At 44.6% G+C, this 16,456-nt stretch overlaps 1 protein-coding gene across 3 annotated transcripts; it reads right to left on the bottom strand.

Moving 5' to 3' along the window:
- Nucleotides 1–1,379: 1,379 nt before the first annotated feature.
- On the bottom strand, nucleotides 1,380–16,012 carry LOC103885069. 3 transcript variants are annotated; one of them, XM_017959517.3, is made up of 2 exons: nucleotides 13,168–16,012; nucleotides 1,380–4,947 (listed from the first exon to the last, which is right to left on the bottom strand). In XM_017959517.3, exons 1-2 carry the CDS (start codon nucleotides 13,741–13,743, stop codon nucleotides 4,669–4,671), a joined length of 855 nt encoding a protein of 284 aa, XP_017815006.3. In that variant the 5' UTR covers nucleotides 13,744–16,012; the 3' UTR covers nucleotides 1,380–4,668. The 3 variants fall into 3 exon arrangements, 2 of the variants coding, with proteins under 2 accessions (XP_017815006.3, XP_009206615.4); XR_004183704.1 differs by lacking the exon at nucleotides 1,380–4,947 and adding an exon at nucleotides 9,118–9,389 and having other exon boundaries at nucleotides 12,155–16,012; XM_009208351.4 differs by lacking the exon at nucleotides 1,380–4,947 and adding an exon at nucleotides 9,118–9,389.
- Between the last annotated feature and the right edge of the window lie 444 nt (nucleotides 16,013–16,456).

Genomic DNA, 16,456 nt, shown 5'->3' with positions numbered 1-16,456 from the left:
GTGGCGCGATCAAGGCTCACTGCAACCTCCGCCTCCCGGGTTCAAGCGATTGTCCTGCATCAGCCTCCCGAGTAGCTGGGACTATAGGCGCGTGCCAGCACGCCCACCTAATTTTTTTTTTTCTTTTTTAGTAAAGACGGGGTTTCACCATGTTGGCTAGGATGGTCTTGATCTCCTGACCTCATGACCCCCTTGCCTCCGCCTCCCAAAGTGCTGGGATTACAGGCATGAGCCTCCGCACCCTGCCTGCTTTTAGACTCTTAGATTTTCTACATAGGCTCAAGTTCTGTAAGTATGGACAGTTTCATTTTTTCGCTTCCAATGTATATGCTTTTTAACTCCTTTTCTCACCTTATTTCACTGGCAAACAATTCCAGTACCTTGTTGAATAGAAATGGTTCCAGCGAATGTCTTGGTCTTGTTCCTGATTTCATGGGAAAAAGCATCGAGTCTGTCACTATTACACACAATATTAGCTACAGGTTTTTGTAGATGTTCTTTGTACGGTTGAGGAAATTTCCTCTATTCCCACATTGCTGAGAATTGGTTTTTAAATTTTAAATCATGAATGGGTATAGATTTTCTTAAATGCTTTTTGTGGTTGAGGCTGCAGTGAACTATGCATGTGCCACTGCACTCCAGCATGGGTGACAGAGTGAGACCTTCCCTCAAAAAACAAAAAAGCCAAAAATACTGAGGAGTGGCCCTTTAGCAGTCTCTTGCTTTCTCTAACTCCACTCATTCTCTTGCCTCTCCCGGGATAGAAATGGTAATGCTTTCTTCTAGGGCCAGGTCTGGAGTGCTCCCTACCTTTTGTTTCCTTTAACCTGTGCATACATGCGCATTGTAAGTAGTCAGTTACTGTATTAAACTCTTCGCAGCTACTCCTTTAGAGTGCGCATCTGTTTTATGCAGCAATGTTAATGATACAGGTTCCACTGGCAAGTATAAAATTACTCCAAAATATTTAGGAAAGCAAGATATTTAATTCTGGGGCATTTCAGAGTTCGGACAAAGAAAGATGATAGAGCATTGGAGTAAACAGATGGGGTGTCTGCCGAAGCAAAAGAAAAAGACAGTGACATAACATGGAAGCTGAAGAAATACATTTGTTATACAAAGTGCTGATGAGAGGTTGAAGATTGTGGAAATAGGAAAATGAAATGGTGGAATATAAGTTTCATTGTGCAGGATTCACTGGGGTTGCTTGCGGGAAACTAGGAGGACCCAAACATTTCCAAATAAGGAAAGAAGCATAGGCAGCAAGCTAGGAGGTGCCTGAGCATGCCTGGACATGTCTGGGCATGTCCAGGCAGATCAGAGAACAAATGGGTTAGGCCTTCTGAAAACTGGAGATACAGAATATACAGTCCTTATGCTACATTTTAACTTTTTATTTAACAATAATTTAAAATATACAAGAAAAATGCAAGAATGAACCACAGAAATCCAGCATACCTTTTGTCTATAGTCCCCAACTTTTAATAATATACCACATTTGGCTCTTCTCTCTCTAAAGAATTTGCAAAAAGATTATACAACCTATGGCCAGTGTACTTTAATATTTAGTGTGTACTTCCTAGGAACAGGGATATTTTCTTACATAAGTACAGTACAGTTATCAAATTTAGGGAATTTAACCCTACTGTAATGCATGTATATAATATAAAGCCCATACTCCAGTTTTGCCAGTCTTCCTAATAATGCCCTTTACAGCACATATACTCCTCTAGTACATGTTCTAGTCCAGATTCAAGTATCACCTTTTGTTTCTGTTTTCCTTTAATATGGAACAGTTCCTTAACTCTTTCATGCCTTAACATTTTGAAGAAAACTGGCCAATTATTTCACTGAATAGTCCTCAAGTTGGGTTTTTTCTAATTTACCCTCTTGTTCAGACTCAGATTATGCATCACCTATTGTGGAATGCCACAGAAGTCATGTTATGCAATTACAAGGCATCACATTTAAAAGTATGCCATATCTTGCTGCTCATTGGTGATGTTTGATCACCCTAGAAAGATATTTGGTATCTCCACTAAAATGCTACTATTTCCTCCCTCAACTTATAAGCAATCTGTTGGAAATGAAAACTTGGAGTTGCAAAGAAAACGAGCACTTGAAGAAAAGATTGATCAGTAACGTGAATTTGCTTCTGTAGAAGGGTGCTGCCTGTAAGCTTGATCGCCATGAGAGCACCCTGAACAAAGGAAAGCAGGGGTTCTTATCCCTGACAGATTGGGTCCCTACTGCTGTGTCCTATCTCCATTGGCTGCAGCTGGACTGCATAATCTAGACTGATCCCAATTGGCTAAAAACTTAAACTTTCCTAAATAGGTAAAGGTGCAATGGGCAACAAAGAAAGGGAGGGGGTTGCTTGCGGGAAACTAGGAGGACAGTAACATTTCCAAATAAGGAAAGAAGCATAGGCAGCAAGCTAGGACGTGCCTGGACATGTCTGGGCATGTCCAGGAAGATCAGGGAACAAATGGGTTAGGCCTTCAATTAATATTACAAGGACATAGGATATGCTTATTCTTTTACTGTATTTAACAACCACCCAGGGGACAACAAAGAGTGATTAGTAGAGTAAAAGATTTGTCACTATGAAACATAAAGCAAACCTGAAAGAAGCTTTTAAGAGGAACTATCCTTCTTAAAACTTATTATTCTTAACAAGAAGGTAAACTTTGAAGAGGAACTTTTATTCTTAAAAATTTTCCCCTCTTGATTTTACATTCTTCCTCTTCAAATCTTTTTAAAATGTCTTGACTCAATTGCTCTTCTTGGTCAGTTACAAGGAGCAACTTATCCGAATAAGGAGGAGGAAAGTTGAAAAGGATTTTGGTAAAAGCTTTTTCTAAAAGCTTTTGCAGTAATCCATGAATACAAGGTATGATACGACATCCTACAAGGATAAGCACACTTACTATAAGGGCAGGTGAGGTGAAGACTGAGGACATGAGTCCCTTCCATTTGCCAAACTATCTCTTCATTAAGTTAGTGAAAGGATCATTTATCCCAGAATTTTTAGTTAATTCACTTGATAAAGCAGTAAGACCTTGTTATAGTTCCATCAGGGGCAGTATTATTGTGGATAAAGATACAACATGGGGTTCCAATCATAATACAAACTCCACCCTTTTCTGCTAGTATCATGTCTAATGCTATTCTATTTTCCCAAGCCATTTGACTGGCGGGTCCTAATTGCTCAGCTATTCCTTTAATAGCATCTCTTATATAATTAACAAACTGTTGCTGGTTGTAGTAAATATAATTTATCCAGTCTACATTTTTACTGATAGTCACCCACCCAAATAATGACTCAAATCCTGCGGCTATTTGATTTTGGGCTTTAAATTCATCTGGTACTCCTTGTGGGACTCCAATCGCATCTATATAAACATTAGGGTCAAAGGACTTACAAGGGACATTTCTTGTGCTCCAGTGTTTGGTTGTTATTTCCTACGGTGTATGAAATGTCAGGGTGAAAGGGACAGTCAATTGAATTAGAGCGCAAGTACCACTCCAGTTACTTGACAGAGTGTCCAATAAAGGTCCACCACAATACCACCATACATCTGCTCGAGGATGGATAGGGGCGGATTGATGGGTTAGCTCTTGGAAGTGCCTGAGCTCACTGCATCCTGTTAGGTTTCCAAGGAACACCAAGTTTTCCCCCTGTCGTGAGAGACAGGAGGCAAAATTGGCCCTGGAAGATGAAGGCTGGATGGCCCTCAGGGGCTGACCTGCAGGGTGCTGGACCTCAGGGAATAGCAGAGAGAGTGTTTGGCACGATTTATTACCCCAGGCCGTGGGGTCTTGGAAGAGAGCCACCATGCAGTCCATGTCTGGTCAATTAGAAGACCATCCAAGTGGAAAGGGGACAGTTTGGGCCTCTGGTCTACCATGCACACAAGCGTAACAATAGCTTTTATTTAGAACGTGGATGGAATATTTAATCCATTCCAACCAGGCATTTGCATCTTGGTACCCTGTCTCAATTGCTAAAGTTTGCCTTAGGTCTTTTACTTCTACTACGCTACTTTGGTTTTGTCATTGGGTATGAGATGGGTGATTGTTTTAGGAGGATGGGATAGAGAGATTGAAGCAGCAACAAAGTGTATTTCAAAAAATCCTCTAGGATCTGTTCCTGAGATGTTGGCTCCCATACCATAAATACGACTTAATGATGGGGAAGAGTTTGGGGATGTTGCAATAGTGATAGTAAGCTGTACAGGATTACACTGGTTTTGTTGACAATTCGTAGGAGCAGCCTCTTTGGTAAAATGGATATATGGTTTTAAGAACTGACAAAGACTTGTGGGAGCAGTTCAGCCTAGACCTTTGGTGTTCCATAGGACATTAGACCAAGTATAGCAGAGGGACTCTGTTTTAGGGGGACAAGAGTCCCATTCCCACCAGTTAATACAACTACTATTCTTGGGATTATTATCTATGTAGGAATTTACTATATCTTTCCAATCTGAGGAAGTCCAAGAGGGGCAGAGATATTTCTCTGAAGCAGTAACTGTCTTTGGTTTTGTAAATATCCACAGGATATGACTAAACAAGCATCAAAGGTAATAATCTGGGGTGGACTTGATCTAGTTACCTTAAGTATAAGATGGGGAGCAGTTAAGGAAAAGAAAAGAAGAGATAGGTAGATTAAGCTTTTTTCTTTAACATTACTTTGGTGGGAGTTGACCCTGGGACAACCATCCATGGCTTTGGACAAGGTAATTGCTTTTTAACTGGAGTATAATGAGTCCACCCTTTCTCAGTGGCTCGGACTGCTGTCTTAGTTGTTATGAGCATCACATAGGTTCCTTCCCAGTTGGCTTGAGTTTTCCCTCTTTCCAGCCTTTGATCAGAAGCTGATCTGTAGGTTGGTGTTGGTGGACCGGAAATTGGAGGGGTGGAGTCTGTGCTAGAAAGCCTTGAGTCCTGAGGGTAGAAAGGGTGGAAGAAAGACCAAATAAATGATTTCTAAGGAACTGATCTTTTGTTTCAAACGTGGGAAGGTCAGTAGTAGTGTTTAGGTAAGGCAACCCATAAAGCATTTCATAGAGAGACAGGCCCAGATCTTTCTAAGGGGCAGTTTGGATCCTTAATAAAGCAATGGAAAGGCATTTTGTCCATGACAACCGAGTTTCTAATATTAATTTGGTTAGATGATTCTTTAGAGTTTGATTCATTCTTTCTACTCTTCCTGAGGAGGGCGGGTGCAAAGGAGTATGATATTCCCATTTTATCCCTAGTGCTTGGGTTAGTCCTTTAATAATGTGTGCAGTGAAATGGGTTCCATGATCCAAATCAATGTTCTCTGTTAGTCCAAACCTGGGTATGATGTTCCAATAGAGCTTTGACTACATTACTGGCTGTTGCACTTGGGAAAGGAATAGCTTCTACCCAGTGGGTAAGATGATCTACTATTACTAGTAAATATTTAAAGCGGCCTATTGGGGGCATTTCAGTATAGTCCACTTGAACACTTTGAAATGGGCTGCTACAGAGAAATACCCAGCTAGGCGCCCCCGCTTAAATCCGCCAGCTCCGCTCTAGTAGAAACTGCGACCGAGAAAACACCGACCTGCTGCACCTCTCAAAACTGTGTCTAGAAACTCCTAACCTAAGGTTGCTGGGTGTAATGTTGCTAGCATGGAGTCAACAGCCGTGCAGGAACCTAGAAACAACTGGCTGTCACAAAGGACTGTGTGACAGAGAGCAATAGCCTGTTCCAGACACAGCCGGTTTTAGAGAAATGAATGGCATTGTCCTCAAGAACACACTGGCTCTATGCAAATGTTTGTGACGGAAATACCACCACAAACGCCAGCACAGGGAAACCCGATACTGAGAACCAAGGGGGTCTGCCGAGAGCTGCGCCTCCAAGGAGTAACTGCCAGCCGGCAAAGTGCGAATGAGAAACCGGCCACTCCATGCAACGACCCGTACTGCCACGGAAAAGCATCTGACGTCGTCGAGAAGCAGTGAAGCCAGAAGTGGCCACTTTTGAAGAAAAAGGAACGCCACTGACAAACACCCGATTCCCAGAAACAATCGGTATTTGTTCCAAAACACAGCCGAGTAAACCGGGAACCTGCAGAGTGGTTGCACCTATTTCAGACGCAACTGAGGAAACGGGGTCACCCAGAGCCTCAACTTCCTGGGCTCTCGCAAGCCTTTGTAGAAGCAACAGGCAGTGCTGCCATTGAGGAGCATCTGGCGGCAAAACTAGTGGTAATGCCACTGACAAAAGGCCTGTTAGGCAAAAATAGTAGTTTTTAGTTTCCAGGGATCATGGGTCAACACAGAGCAGACAGCATAAAGCTGAGGGCTGACAAAAGAAAAATTAGCAACAATTGTTTTTTAAAAGGGCAAGTTACCTGAAAATATAACACAATAGAAATACATTTGGAAAAATTCATTGAATGAAAATCAAAGCTAAGCAAAACATAAAAAACTGACTCTGCAAAGAAGAAAATGCAAACACTTCTAAACAGTATGGTTTCACAGCTGTAATATCGCTGTCATGCCTATATCAATATCTACTTGATCTAAACCTGGACTTCTAACGGATTGCAGGCACTGCTAAACCAACACTTGCTACTCCTAAAAGATCTTCTTCACTGACATGCCCCGACATCCAGTTTAAAACTCATAGGCATAACTAAAGCAGGATAAGAAATTATGAAACCTAAACTAAGAAGTCACAGGCATGGTTATGCTAGCATTGGTTTGGACTAAATCTGGACTTGCAAGAGCTAAGAAATTGCATTCCCGCGGGCACTTAGAATCCAAAAATGAACTTGTTACTCTATAGGAAATCCCTATCCCAGGACTCGCTCAGAATAAGATATTTTAAAAGCAGGATTAAGCACCTTTATCACAGGCAAAATAAACTGATACTTGTTCCACTTAAATTCAGACTCGCTGTGCAGAGAAATCACAATCAGGGCTATATTCTGATGTGTAGGAAGTTTAAAAATCCCATGAAGGCAGACAAAGCAGGCAGGGCCAACCCAGACCTCCTCAGCCTACTGAAATTGCTAAAGCAAGTTGTGGTATGATTAAATAATTGGCAGTTTTCTTATAAACCACACTATTTATTCCAAAGAAAAAGAAACAGGAAGTGCTGCTATACCTAAGACCCATGAATAAGCAGTCTTATTTATTTATTTATTTGTTTATTTAGAGACAGGGTCTCGCTCTGTTGGATTGCAGTGTCGGAAACTGGACTCACTGCAGCCTAGACCTCCTGAGCTCAAGTGGTCCTCCCATCTCAGTCTCCCGAGTACCTGAGACTACAGGTGCATGCCACCATGCCCGGCTAATCTTTGTATTTTTTGTAGCAACGAATCTCACCATATTGCCCAGGCTGGTCTCAAACTCCCGCGCTCAAGCAATCCGCATGCTTCAGCAGCCCAAATTGCTGGGATTACAGGTATGAGCCACGCCGCACCGTCTGAAAAAATAATCTTAAGAAGTGGTCATCAGTGTGGTTGTATTAATATAAGTAATTGCCTGGTCCTTCCATGAGAAATAGCAAAGACTGATGAACCCCTCAATCTTTTTTTTTTTTTGAGACAGAATCTTGCTCTGTCGCCCAGGCTGGAGTGCAGTGGTGCGATCTCGGCTCACTGTTAAGTTCCTCCCGTGTTCATGCCATTCTCCTGGCTCAGCCTCCCAAGTAGCTGGGACTACAGGCGCCCACCACCACCCCTGGCTAATTGTGTGTGTGTGTGTGTGTATATATATATATTTTTTAGTAGAGACAAGGTTGCACCGTGTTAGCCAGGATGATCTCGATCTCCTGACCTCGTGATTCATCTGCCTCGGCCTCCCAAAGTGCTGGGATTACAGGTTTGAGCCACCGTGCCCAGCCACACCCCTCAATCTTACGACTGCGAATAAAATACCTCAGTGTGAAACACAATGAATTGCTATACTGTAAAAACAAAGGCAGCTGTTAAAACAAAAATAAAATTAGTAATTAAAAAGACGTTCTAATAACCCAAAGATGTGAAATAAAATTAAATGAAAACAAACATGATATACTTAAAAAGCAATAACTTGCAAAATAGTACAAATATAATTAAAAATAAAATGGAAAACAAAGTTTAAATATGCCAGCACTCTGAATAATTCTAAAATCATAAAATAGATTTCTCAGAGTTGAAACGGATAGAAATAAAATTGTTAAATGAAACATATAATGAAATAAACATAAATGTTCAAAATAAACGGAAACTGCAATAAGCGACCGGACACCATGGAGAAAGGTCAGGAAACAGAAAATTTTAAAATTGACCATGAGCACTGAAAGCACATCTAAATGTATTTTTACTTTCTAAATGAAGACATTTTGTAACTGAGAATCTTTTCAAGGAGGAGAATCCAAAATGGCTCCTGCTGCTATCTAAAGCTTCTTGGCTCCAAAGGTCCCTGGGCAGCACCCCCAGAGAATGGGCACAACCAAGGTGACGAATCCACTCCAGGCAGCCTGAGAAACCCGGGTGGTGGCACCACCACTTCAAGACAGGAGGATGGGCCGGGCGCGGTGGCTCAAGCCTGTAATCCCAGCACTTTGGGAGGCCGAGACGGGCGGATCACGAGGTCAGGAGATCGAGACCATCCTGGCTAACACGGTGAAACCCCGTCTCTACTAAGAAAAATACAAAAACTAGCGGTGAGGTGGTGAGCCTGTAGTCCCAGCTACTCCAGGAGGCTGAGGCAGGAATGGCGTGAACCTGGGAGGGCTTGCAGTGAGCTGAGATCCAGGCCACTGCACTCCAGCCTGGGAAGGCAGAGACTCCGTCTCAAAAAAAAAAAAAAAAAAAAAAAAAAAAAAAAAGACAGGAGGATGGCGGCACCTGAAAGCCCCGCTGAGGGACCTGGGTTTCATGCTATTTGTCCCTGGAGTGGGGAGGACTGCACCAGGGAAGCTGCTGGAGCGTCAGTCTGTCGGGTTCCTCTGAGCTGTCCACCTCTTCTACAGGTGCCTCTTACAGCTTCTGTGTCCAGGAGCCCAGCTGAACTGCGTGAAACCCACTGTACTCGATTCCTAAGGTGCCCTGAACTCGGGGAAGAGTCCGTTCTTGAATTACCAGACTCCGGGTAGCCGCCAGCAAGGACTGGAAAGCAGTCCCAAATCACAGCTGTCCAATGAGTACTCTCCTGCTACTGGATACATAGAAAGAGGCCATGGACCACAATCTTTTGAACTCACAATAGGCGGAGGCTGGGGCTCTGGCAACACCTCTGCGGAATCTGAAACACGCTTCACATAGCCAAGAAAATGTTGCTCCATTGCTTAAGCCTCAGACCAGGAGGAAACAAATGTTTGCTCTGATCGAGGAGGGACAGCCTTCAGCTCTACCATCACTCTGTGTGGGAAAAAAAGAGATCAGACTGTTACTGTATCCATGTAGAAAGAAGTAGACATAGGAGACTCCACTTTGTTCTGTACTAAGAGAAATTCTTCTTCCTTGAGATCCTGTTAATCTGTAACACTAGCCCCAACCCTGTGCTTGCAGAGACATGTGCTGTGTTGACTCAAGGTTTAATGGATTTAGGGTTGTGCAGGATGTGCTTTGTTAAAAAAAAAAAAAAAAAAAAAAAAAAAGTGCTTGAAGGCAGTATGCTTAGTAAAAGTCATCATCATTCTCTAACCTCAAGTACCCAGGGACACAAAACACTGCGGAAGGCCGCAGGGACTTCTTCCTAGGAAAGCCAGGTATTGTCCAAGGTTTCTCCCCATGTGATAGCCTGAAATATGGCCTCGTGGGAAGGGAAAGACCTGACTGTCAGTCCAACACCCATAAAGGGTCTGTGCTGAGGAGGATTAGTAAAAGAGGAAGGCCTCTTTGCAGTTGAGATAAGAGGAAGGCATCTGTCTCCAGCTCATCCCTGGGAATGGAATGTCTTGGTGTAAAACCCAGTATTAGGTTCTATTTACTGAGATAGGAGAAAACTGCCTTATGGCTGGAGGTGAGACATGCTGGTGGCAATACTGCTCTTTAATGCACCGAGATGTTTGTGTAAAGTCAAACATAAATCTGGCCTACGTGCACATTAAGGCACAGCACCTTTCCTTAAACTTATTTATGACACAGAGATCTTTACTCACATGTTTTCCTGCTGACTCTCCACCATTACCCTATAGTCCTGCCACATCCCCCTCTCTGAGATGGTAGAGATAGTGATCAAAAAATACCCAGGGAACTCAGAGACCAGTGCTGGCGCTGGTCCTCCCTATGCTGAGCTCTGGTCCCCTGGGCCCACTTTTCTTTCTCTATACTTTGTCTCTGTGTCTTATTTCTTTTCTCAGTCTCTCATCCCAACTGATGAGAAACACCCACAGGTTGTGGAGGGGCTGGCCACCCCTTCACTCTGGGTATTTATGCTTTCCAGAGCCCATGGGCAGAGGCCAGCCAGATATTAAGAAACTCATTAGGCTGGGTGCGGTGGCTGACGCCTGTAATCCCAGCACTTTGGGAGGCCGAGGTCAGGAGTTCGAGACCAGTTTGACCAACATGGTGAAACCCCGTGTCTACTAAAAGTACAAAAATGAGCCAGGCATGGTGGCGCGGGCCTGTAATCCTAGCCACTCAGGAGTCTGAGGCAGAATTGCTTGAACCTGTGAGGCGGAGATCACAGTAAGCCGAGAAAGAAGGAAGGAAGGAAGGAAGGGAGGGAGGGGAAAGAAAACAAATGTATGAAAATTAGTAGACACATGAAAAACAGTAACATGTTAGAGAGTACATAAAACCATAACCGTAATTCCGACGGAAAAACATAGCGAGAAAAGAAACCGAAATGAAACGGACACTAAGCAAATCTTAGACAGAAATAGTGCTACAGAACCCTGGGATTAAAGAGCGCTTCAGGGGACAAAAACAATAAGCACTGCTGCCACCAGAAAACTGTGCGCTAGGGCTCTTCCCTACTAATGACCTCGCTGACGAGAAACTGAACGTAGCAAGTGCCAGCACCCAGCGTATAGCACTGGTGTTGCCAAACAAATACCAGTTTTGGCACCGCAAACGGTGCTGCTAGAGAGAATCTGCAGACTCTTAGAAAAAGGTGGTGCTTCCCCACCCGAACATCCTGCCTGGAGGAATGAACAGACTCAGTTGAAATGTTTTTTGACATTTTAATATGTTTTAATCCGTTTAATGTATTTTAACCCATTTTAATGTGTTGTGACAGAAAAAGCTCCGGCTAATGGTACTACGGAATTACTAGCAGGTACAGAGGCTCGTGCAATCACCGTTCTGCGACATAAAACAAGCTTCAGGAAGTTCCTACAAGATACTAGCGGTGCTAGAACCCAGAAAGTGACAGCACAAAGAACTTGCCGGTCCTGCGAAAGGAAAACGTCACTTTAGGCGCTAACAATGGTGCAGCAACTGAGAAAACGCCAAGTGAGCACTACTGGCAAAAGTGCTGATGCTAATCCGTCAGCTTCACGTAAGAAGCACAGACACTAGACAGAACCCGGAACTTAACACCAGCGAGACTGAGATTGAGCTGGGCTCTCCAGCTACTGAAAGAATGGAAGTCGAGGAACACGAAGCTGAGACACTCTCAAAATTAAAAGAAAAAAACTACATAACATTTAAATAAAAATCTAATTTTAGGCGTAGCTAAAATAAAATGGTGGTTCACGCTTGTAATCCCAGCACTTTGGGAGGCCGGGGCAGGTTGATCACCTAAGGTCAGGAGTTTGAGACCAGCCTGGCCAATATGGAGAAACCCCGTCTCTACTAAAAATATAAAAAGTCAGCCGGATGTGGTGGCGGGCACCTGTAGTCAACAGCTACTCGGGAGGCTGAGGCAGGAGAATCGCTTGAACCTGGGAGGTGGAGGTTGTGGTGAGATGAGATCGTGCCATTGCACCAGCCTGGGCAACAAGAGCGAAACTCTGTAAAAAAAAAAAAAAAAGAAAAAGAAAAAAGAAAAAAGAAAAAGAAAGAAAAGAAAAGAGAAGAAAAGAAAAGAAAAAAGAAAAGAAAGAATTTTAAAATCATTAAAGTCTAAAGTGCAAGTAAAAATGAAAAAGCAAACACACTGGTAACATCGTTCTCAGAGCAAAAGACACAAAAAAGCAAAAATTACAAAGAGTCAACCTTACAAAGAAATTACTAACCTTGCGAAACGATGCAGTCCTACAATTAGGATATCTATGTCAGAGCTGAACCCGTACGTATTACACCTAAGTCTAAATTTCCTTCAACAAAAACAAAAACAAACCAGTTGTGGTTAAACCTGTTTAACTACTAGTGAAAAATCGCAGGAGCTGGTATATCCCTACTTGGTCCACAAGAGAAAAAGTCGAGTTGAACGAGACTTGCTACTGTCAAACAGAGCTTGGTAAAACGGAGAAATCGCATTGGCCGGCATTTCCTGACTTCCAGGGGAGTTTTAAAAACACAGGAATAGCTAAGGCGGGACCTGCTATTGCGAAACCAAAGATGATATAAGAGCTCCCCGGCATTGTTAAACTGGTCATCACTAAACCTAAAAAAATCGCAATTGCTGTTACACAGATTTCTACAGGAGTTAAACATCCCCTGCGCAGCTAAAGCAGGGCTTACTAGTACGAAACCGTAACTTGCTAGGACCAAGAAACTTGAGGCAGGGCTAACTCCGGGATTGTTTGATGAGAAATCCGAGCCTACAGGAAACCCGAAGCTGCTGGGGAAAAAATAAAGGGGGGGGGGGGGGTGTCATAGGGTAACTCTGCCTTTCTAGGACGAAAGAGTGACTTCCTACGACCTAGAAATCGCAGCCAGGGCTAGACCAGTGTTTGTCCTAAGTCGGGACTTCCTTGGGCTGAGAAATCACATTTTGGCTATTCCTCGACTTTGAACAGAGGCAGAAACGGCAGGCACCGCGAAATCGAAACTTGCTAAAACCAAGAAGCCAACGACTGACGAAACCGCAGGGTCCTGCGACAGAGGCGCGAGCGGACTTCTGGAGGCCGAGTCAGAGCCCGTGCAGCGGCGCTGGAGGCGCTGGGAAGAGACCGCGCCCGCGCAGCTCCCCTGCCACCGTCTCTGAGAAGCGGCGGGCTCCCCCCAGCCAGCGCCGCCTCCTCCGGGAACACCAGACTGGATGCAACTGGAGCAGCTGCGACGCGGCATCCCTCAGATTGGCTACCTTATCGCTGCCGCCATCGAGAAAATGAAGGCTCCCACCAACGAGCTGTGCCGCGACCAGGAGACCTCGGCTTGGCGAGATGGCAGTACTGGGAGCCTGTGAGTGACGGCAGCCGACTGGGTTGTCAAGGACAACATTCGTTTTGATGAAACCAATGGTGCTGTCACCAAGAAACCATCGACTCAGAAAAAAAGAGAGGTTCGGCCACCAAGAAACTCCGTACAACAAGTGCTGTGACAGAAAAACCTCCGGCTCGGCACCGCTGGCGAAACAGTCAATGGGAACACTGGGTCCTGCGACCCTGAAGCTTGCACTAGAGGGCCTCGGATGGAGAAAGCGTCGCACAGAGACCAGGAAACTGTGCACAGCACAACTAGCAGTAGACACAAGCGGAAAAGTGTCTGGTTGGCTCTCTGGGAGAGAGTGCGGATAAGAAACGGAGACTTGTTGCAGGGACCAGCGCAGCCACTGAAGGAGGTTACCCATATGGCGATGGTGCCAGCGAAACAGACACTGCGGTTTGGACGACACCCATGGGGATGGCACAGAGAAACATGCGCTGTCACTAAAGTACATCCAGCTCCGCGCAACCAGTGGTTCGACGATTGAGAAAGCGCCAGTTGGGCTCTACTAGAAACTTCTGAAAACAGTCCTCCCACAGCAGCTATCAGACCCACCACAGACAAACTCTTTTAGGAAGCACCCAACGGTGCTGAGACAGGCCTGGGCCAGCACAAAGCGCAGAGCGGTGCGGGTACCGAGAAACACCAGACTCGGTGAAATTAACCTAGCCGCCACTGTATCCACTGGCTTCGCAGGTTGCTACCGGCGAAGGTGCTGTGGGGAAACTGCCGACTCAATTCACCGATTTATGCTACGTGGCGCAGGCGGGGGAGGTTGTGGGGGGAGACACCAGCGAAGTTGTGAAACCAGCTGCCCTGGGACCCAACAAGCACCTGCCCGCAGCAAATGCCTGTGCTATTGCAAAAGACAACTTTTGGCGCAAAGAATGTTGCCGCCAGAGAGCATCCGGTAACTCTGACAGAGGAGTGGCGATGGCATTGAGAAACCGCTGGAGCCAGGAAAGGAGCGGTACAGTCACCGACCAACTGCGCGCTCGGTGCCACCAAAGTACTGCCAGCTCTACCCACTCTCGATTCTCATGTCTGTCCCCTAAAGCTTAGGAAAGTCTGGTTTCGGTTTTGTTTTGTTTTGTTTTTCTTTCTTTTTAAGATAGTGTCATGCTGTTATTTTCTTGTGGCCTTGGGTAAATTCTGGAGACCAGGATTAAACCCAAGATATATTTCCATCGTTAGAATAAAGATTTAGAGTTACCATCTTGAATGTAATATCACTGTTTTATTTCTTTCATATTGTTTTTGAAGTTTGCAAATATTTTATATTTCCAGCTGCTGAGACAATACTTTTGAAAGCTGATGTTACCTCTAGCGGCGAAACAAGAGCCAGCTATTAAGCAGCCAGAAAGCTACAGTAATTGAATGCGTGACCATTTCTCTTTTAGCACGTTCTCTGTTTTCCTCTTCCAGAAGTTGTAAACGTCTATTTAGTTTGATTATCTTCGTTTTGGTGAAGCTGCATCTACAACAGTTAGGTCATCTGACGTTACTTCAATTGTTGTATCTATATTTGAAATGCCATACAGAGAATCGTCTCTGACCAGCTATCCATTTTGGCGAACAGCATTTTCACTCATAGACCGCTCTCTTTTTAGTTTGCCAACTGCACGGATTTCTTCATTTTGAGGGGTTTTGCAGGTCTTTCTAAATCCAGAAAATCTAGTGGTCTTTCACTTAGTGTAAGTACATGAGGTGGTGTTTTTAGTGTCAGGGATTTAAAGGGAGTTGACTGAATAAGGTCAAAATCTGCTAGTCTTGAAAATGAAACACATTCATTATTTCCTGCGACAACAATCCACTCCAGGACCTGCATTATCACACTAGCATTTGGAACTCCTTGGAATCCTTGTTCCAGGTCGGCGTTTGGCAGTGCTACTTTTAACTTTTCTGGGACCTTCATTCGCTGACTAATGCCTTCAGTATATTGCATTTTGTACTGAATTCGACTAATTTCTGCCATCTCAGCAGCAGTGAGAGAAGGAAGTGCTGCCCCATTCACCGAATATGTACCAACTACCGTTTGCTGTTAGGCACTATCTGCTTCTGTGCTTCATGTTAAATCCTTAAACTTGCTTCAATGTGCACGTGCTGGATTGACAGCCACTTTTGTCCCCCTGGGCCCACAGGAGGGTCCTGGCGAGGACTGCCGCCTTCCGGCTCCTGGGGCACTCCAGTGGGCGCTCCCAGAGGCCGCTGGCCGAGAGCACCCCGGCGCCCAGGCACAGCAGGGGCGGAGCGGTCCGCAGAGGGCCAGGGCAGATGAGCGAAAGCTCTTTCATGGTTTTTAGGAACAGAAACAACACACTCAGACATGAAAAACTGGCCTGGCTTAAAAGGGTTCCTGGCCTTACAGGTGAGTAAGAAATGCCACTTCCTGGCAGGCCTAGTAACATCAGGATATTTGGAGGCCTTTGACAAAAGGAGAATTCACCCAAATCTATAGGTATTGCAGGCAAAGTATGATAGCAAGATCTTGCCTTGGTTTCCTAGCCATGAGAGGGTTTTTAAAGTGTAATTTAAGATTCCTTATGATAAGGTCCAGAAACTTAAAGAGAGCCTATGTGGTAAATCACTATTCCAGCCGCACTTGTGTACATAATTAGGCCAAGTTTAATGACACTAACTTTATTTTGTAAAGAAATTACTTGGCCAGGCGCGGTGGCTCACGCCTGCAATCCCAGCACTTTGGGAGGCCGAGGTGGAAGGATCACGTGAAGTCAGGAGTTTGAGACTAGCCTGGTCAACATAGTGAAACCCCATTTCTACTAAAAATACAAAAATTAGCCGGGCATGGTGGCGGGCGCCTGTAATCCCAGCTACTCAGGGGAGAAATGCTTAAACCTGGGAGGCGGAGGTTGCAGTGAGCAGAGGTCACACCATTGCACTCCAGTCTGGGTGACAAGAGTGAAACTCCATCTCAAAAAAAAAAAATTACTCTTATTAATACTTTGATGGTTGGGCACGGTGGCTCAGGCCTGTAATCCCAGCACTTTGGGAGGCCAAAGCAGGCAGATAACTTGAGATCAGGAGCTCAAGACCAACCTGACCAATATGGTGAAACCCTGTCTCTACTAAAAATACAAAAATTAGCCAGGCATGGTGGCATGAGCCTGTAGTCCCAGCTACTTGGGAGGCTGAGGTAGGAGAATTGC

The sequence above is a fragment of the Papio anubis genome, chromosome 5 (assembly GCF_008728515.1).
Source record: "Papio anubis isolate 15944 chromosome 5, Panubis1.0, whole genome shotgun sequence".
Lineage (NCBI taxonomy): Eukaryota > Metazoa > Chordata > Mammalia > Primates > Cercopithecidae > Papio > Papio anubis.
Note: the sequence above shows the minus strand (reverse complement) of the source record. Positions and strands in the feature narration are given on the sequence as shown.

Bases quoted from the DNA above. Each gene is read 5' to 3' on its own strand.
- LOC103885069 (XM_017959517.3), bottom strand. From the start codon at position 13,743: ATGTACTTTAGTGACAGCGCATGTTTCTCTGTGCCATCCCCATGGGTG. The intron at 4,948-13,167 runs GTAGCCAATCTG...TTCTACCCTCAG, and splicing joins TCGATGGCGGCAGCGATAAG to GACTCAAGGCTTTCTAGCAC.